Source organism: Hydra vulgaris, chromosome 06 (genome assembly GCF_038396675.1).
Source record: "Hydra vulgaris chromosome 06, alternate assembly HydraT2T_AEP".
Classification (NCBI taxonomy): Eukaryota; Metazoa; Cnidaria; class Hydrozoa; order Anthoathecata; family Hydridae; genus Hydra; species Hydra vulgaris.
This window is the reverse complement of record NC_088925.1, coordinates 22,487,501-22,493,748: the sequence shown is the minus strand read 5'-3', so window position 1 is coordinate 22,493,748 and position 6,248 is coordinate 22,487,501. Positions and strand designations below refer to the sequence as shown.

The following is a 6,248-nucleotide window of genomic DNA, read 5'->3' as shown; positions in this document are numbered from 1 at the left end:
TTGCATCTATGTATGGTTAATAACTAGGCAAAATTTGTCACTAAAATTTATTAAACATAAACCTAAATTGTTATACCCTTGCATACTATTATAAGAATTAAGAAATAATATTCAAAATTAAGAGTACGAAATTTTGTGCTTTGTTAGGTCTTTAGGTTTTATACTCTCTTGTACCTATATTCAGACATAGTTTTTCTTGATTTCAGATTGAGGCGAATAAAGCTGTCCCGCTTGTTATGAACACTCACTTTCTTTGAGGTCTTCGTAACTAATTTTACTATTCTTTCCACAGCTTGTGTGTGGCATGGCTAATTTGTAAAAGCCAGTCAATTGACATCGGTAAGATAAAAGGTTCAATAATAATTTTTTTTAAATATATTATCTCATGGTCACTTTTACTACGTTATGCAACGAAAAACTCAAAGTTTATAATAAATTTTATTTTACTCCTTATAATATATACAAGTAGCACTAAATTAGTTTTTAAACTAAATAAGAATATCATCATGTGTCTCACTTTAAAAACATTTAGACTTAAAATTTGATGCTTTGTGCTTAGAATTTTTGCAACAGTATGTTTATGACAACATTCTTTCCAAAAATGAAGTTTTTTTCTGTAGATCTCTTTAGTACAACTTCACCAACTTCTAATTTTATTCCTCTTACAACTAAAGTTTCATCAATTTTATAATCAACACCTATTTAGATCAAGTATAAGAGTTCGATTAAAGCTTCACTTTACCAGTGAAGTTTTAATTGAACTTCCTAAATCATATCTAATCAAACCAATAGCAAACTTTGGAAGGTTCCAAAGATTGTATTTCTGATTAATTCCTGTTGATTTTTTAATAGGTTCCATATATATGAGAAAAGTTAAAAATTAAAAAAAATATTTTTGTTCAAGAAATGAATTTTAAATTAAAAAAATTATAAAGATCAACTGATTTACTTAAATTTGATATATTCCATTAAAATGGAAACTCCTAGAGTTACTACTTTTTAAATTGAACCTCAAGCTCTAGCGAGTTAACACACTGAATAATCTGTGTGTGGGTGGCTCTGTATATGAAATAGGGATAAGACTTTCACCAAACTTGATTTGAGTTTTATTACGTAAATTACACTTGTTTGACATTTTTAACTTTTTGATCTATTACTCTAAAAATTTAGTACTTCGTCAACCGAGAGGCCGTTTGTCCACATTTTGTGTTTTGTCTGTTTATTATCAATAAATATTCAACAACCGATGGAGTATGTGTTCAATAAATCTAGTCTCAAGAATAATACAACTAAAATATTTAAAAAATTAATAGGAAATTCTGGCAGAAAGTCTTTACAACTTAAATTTTAAAACTTGATTTTCTCGGAAACACAAAAAATGGACATACGGCCTCTTCGTCCTCGACGGGCGACTTATTTATCATGCGTAAATGCAGCAATTTTGTACGAAAACGTAAATGGTAAAGATGGCGTTACAAAGAACTTTTAATTATTTTTAATTTATCGTAAAATTATTTTAGCTCGACCTATACTTCGTTAAAATAAAAAAGCTTCAACCAAATATTTTTTTTTCACTAAATAAACAAATCTCAATATTATCAAACTTCTGATTCCAAAATCGACCTGCCCTATTACCAAATGGTATTTTACGATTTAAACTAACTCCCAAATTAAGGCGGTTGTAAATTTTATACGGTCCTCACTTGATAACGCTTCAATCAGAATACGTTAGTTTCATATTTATAACGTATTTTAATGAAATTTAAATTCATTATTATTCAAAATTAATAAAATTTGATTTGATTTAAGAATAGATGAAAATTTTTGAAATTTTTTTCCCTCCCACCTACTAGACTTAGGGTCTAATCGTGGGGAGCATCTTTGGAGTGTTTATGTTTCCAACCTTTAATTACGGTAACTCTTTTTAAAACTACACCCATAATTAACACCAGTATATACAATGTTTAAAGTTTGAAAAATGCCGGACATTTCTGGACATTTGTTTCTGGTTATTTATTTTATTCTTTGATAAAGACAAATAAATTTTAAATATTACACGAAATAATTTCATAAATTCTCAACGAATTATATCATTTAGCTAACGTTTAAATATGAATATTTTTAAACTAAACTTAAAAAAATCGAAATAAATATATGATAATAAAAAGCTTGAACTAGATCAATATAAAAGAAATTAACTCATTACTGAAAAAAAAATATTTTAGTAAAAAAAAAATATATAAATAATATTAATAAAAAAAAAAAAAAGAAAAGAAATAAATTATTTTAGATAAGAAGTTAAAAGTTAGAGAAAAAAATTACAAATACAACTTTAAAAAATTCAAACGTTCCAATAAAAACCTTTTACGTCTTTCTACCTGTTAACAATCGTTGATAGCAACGTGCTTAGTTACGATTGTAAATAACGCAATCTAAAAGTCCTCTTCAGAACGGCCAAACTTGAATATAAGCGCACTAAAAAAACCACATAAAACAATTAAAACATAGTTGATGTTTGCTAAAAGTTCTAAAAAAAAATTTGTTGCTGTACTCTTTGCGTATGTTTTCATATTTGCCATTTCAAATAAAACAATATTCATTAGCTATTATATTATACTAGCTGACCGGATCCGCAAATATACGGGTCTTTTCAAGTCTACTAGACCACGACCTTTCCTATACTTTTTCCTAACCAGGTTGTTCAATAAGTTTTGTCGTTCGATAAGAGAAGGGACTGTTAGGTTCGTCGTTTTGTCTTTCTAAAGTTTGAAAGGTTTAGGGTCAGGTTATTTTTTTATGAACACGTGTGAAATTTCACGTAGATCTGTTGACTTATTTGTTTATTTACAGTTGTTCAAAGTTGACGACTCGCAGTATTTTTTCACCATGGAAAAAATTAAATACCGTGCAGTATTTTTTTACTATGGAAAAAATTGAACCTCGTGCAGTAATAAAATTATTATATTTGGAAAATGTAGCACCAAAACAAATTCATGAACGTTAAAAGTGTATAAGGACTCTTCATCTTGAATTAAAACAGTGGTAAGATGGGACGCTGAATTTAAACGTGGTCGTACAAATCTTGAGATAATCCACGTGAAGGACGTCCAAAAAGTGCATCAACACCAGAAATCGTAGCAAAAATACAAGATATGCTTTTGGAAGATCATCGATAACCCTAGAGAGATTTATTAGAAGCTCGAGGCATCTCATTAGGTAGTGTGAATAATATTTTGGCTGAAGTTTTGGGTTTCAAAAAACTGAGTGCACAATAGGTGCCGCATTCACTAACGATGAAACAAAAACATATTCGAATGCGACTTTCTCAGCAATACTTGGAGCGTTTTAGAAAGGTTAAAAAGTATTTTGAGCGTCGTTTCATCACTATGGATGAGACTCGGGTCTAACATCATGATCCTGAATCAAAAAAAGAGGCTAATGAGTCGTGTGAACCCGGTACTTAGGCTCCAAAGCGAGTTGAGGTCCAGAAATCGGCCAAGAAGGTGTTATTAAATTAAAAATTTATAATCAGCTAAACTTATAAACAAAAAATTTATAATTAGCTAAATTTTTAATCTAAAAATTATAATTAGCTTGCATAAAAAAATTATTGCCGGTTATTTTGTAAGAAATTTTATGCTTAAATTTTAAACATTTTTATAAACTAAAATACTAAGTACATATAAAAACTAAAATGGTAAAAACTTAATAAATACTTGTTTAATTATAAAAAATCATTTGTAAAAGTTTACGTTTTAATATTTTATTACGAATACACTGTCAATTGAAAGTATACAGTTCTGTTGTAATCTGTCATTTTTAGACAAAAAGAGTTTTTTCCAAAAAGATTTTGGCTTAGATGCAATTTAACTCAAAATCTTTTTTTTTACAATTCAAACTGCTAATTATTGGTTATTTTTTACAATTCATATCGCTAATTATTAATCATATTTTACAATTCATATTGCTACAATATTTGTAAACTTAATTTATTGTAGATTCTTTCATATAGTTGATTTAGATGCACTCAATTCAAAATCCTCGTTCAGTGCCAATCGTTTTAATCGGCCAATTTTTTTCTGTTATGCTTTTTATTATTGTCACTGTACCTTTATACTCTGCGATTTTTTGGCTTTTCTTATTGAAATATAATACTTTCTCTTGATCTCATCCTATGCTATTTTATTTTCTCTATCTGTAATAAGTTTTCATACTTTTAATTGACAGATAACTTATTTGTATAAACACTCAATGATAAAAAACATTATATACAAAAGATTAGTCTCCATTGGTGGCTTTTATCAGCCACATTTGTTGTACAATAACTAGACAAAAGGACAAAAATATACTTTCAATAGAGATGAAATATAGTGAAGTCAATATGATGATTGAATCAGAAAACAATGTAAAGTTAAGCAGTGTAATCTTTGTGATTCTTTTGCAATACAAAAATTTTCTTTCTTTATAATTTCTTTGCAGAAAAAAAAAATTCTTTTTATCTTTCTGATTCTTTTGCAATAAAAAATCTCAGATTAGTATTCTTTCATTTGTTGCATAGAATAAGTTTTTGGGAATGACACCTACTTAAATAACAAGAGAACCATCTTTGAAATATTAGAAAAAGTGTAACTAACTAGAGTGCTCATCATTTTCATTTGGTTGAAAACACAATGAAATGATGAAATAATGAAAAAAAATGAAAAAGCTTTAAAAACACAAATAAAAAAAACAAATGTAAAAAGATAGATGTTGACGATTTGATGTGATTTCTAGCAATACTATGGCTTTATTATTTTTAAAAAATTTTAGATTTTTAATACTCTCAGCTCTAACTTAAAAAAAAAAGTTTTTTAAGCTGAAATCTCTTGAAAATAATAAAAATGCAAACGTTTTATTAGCCGAGAACCAGGAGGCCATATGTTTATTTTTTGTGTTAACAAGAAAATTAAGCTTTGATTTTAGTATGAAAGACTTCATACTAAAATCTGCCAGAAAATCATACCAATTATTCATATATTTCATAAAATCTATTATATTTGAGACCAAATTTAATGGACACACTCTTCTGGTTGACAAACATATATTAATAATAAACAGAAGAATACAAAATGTGTTATTCTGTTTATTATCAATAAACACACTTTTTGACTAATTTGGCTAAAAAAATTAATATAATAAAAAAGAGATTGCTGCCCCATCCCAAACCCTTAGTTGATGTAGCAGTATTCTTTGCATGTCTAAACTATCAAGTCAGTTGATGTATGTACTGAAGCCATCGGCAGCAGGCTTCAGTATGATGTCAGACTGATTATGACTGCATGTTTAGATAACATCTACAAATGCATGTTTAGATAACATTTCAGATGTCACACTGAAATAGCCTGCTCCTGGGGGGTTCAGTGCATACATCAACTATCTTATAGCATAGGAGTGCTGCTACGTCGGACTTTAAAGCTAGGAAAAAGTAGTAACAATGTTACGTTATCTTTATATTAGTATATATAACTTATATTATATTATATTAGTATATATAATCTATATTATATTATATATATTATATATATTACTATATTATATATATTATATCATAATATATTAGTATATATAATCTATATATAGTATATATAATCAACTTGTTTCTTGTTTTCCTTGTTCCTCAAGGTTCGTGTTTCGGAGTTATAGAGTTGAGAGAGGGTTATAACCACTATTAAGTAGCCTCCTCATCTGTAGTGGCCTTCTCGGCCTTGAGGAGGTGAATAACAAAAAAACAAAATATATATAGATATATTTTCTTAAATGTTGTTGTAGCATTATTTTTATATATATATATATATATATATATATATATATATATATATATATATATATATATATATATATATATATATATATCATGGCTTACTATATAACAGGCCTTGCCAACGCGCGGCTTGCGTAAAAAACTGGAGGGAAGAGTAAAAATATTACTTTGCAGTAATTTACATTTTCAGTTAGGTAATTTTTGCATGAATATAATATTTGTATGATATATCTACTAAAAGTAACTTATAAAAAGTGAAAAGATGAATTTATTATTCTTTTTTTAATTTGTTTATAACTAACATTGTAATATAACTAACAAATAACATTTATAACAATTTTAAATTAACTTAAATGTATCTAATTATGTCTAAACAATTTAGTTAGTATATATAGATTTATATTTTGCTATAATTTAATATTAGCATTTACCACAAAATTTATTAATG

At 27.1% G+C, this 6,248-nt stretch overlaps 1 protein-coding gene across 1 annotated transcript in view; it reads right to left on the bottom strand.

The window, feature by feature from the left end:
* Positions 1-1,988: 1,988 nt before the first annotated feature.
* Positions 1,989-6,248, bottom strand: part of LOC100207151 (transmembrane protein 50A) — a 30,145-nt gene continuing 25,885 nt past the window's right edge. Inside the window, exon 6 of the mRNA XM_065799595.1 lies at positions 1,989-2,475. Within this exon, the coding sequence (XP_065655667.1) occupies positions 2,433-2,475 (43 nt within the window). The 3' untranslated portion in view covers positions 1,989-2,432. The remainder of the gene's footprint in view (positions 2,476-6,248) is intronic.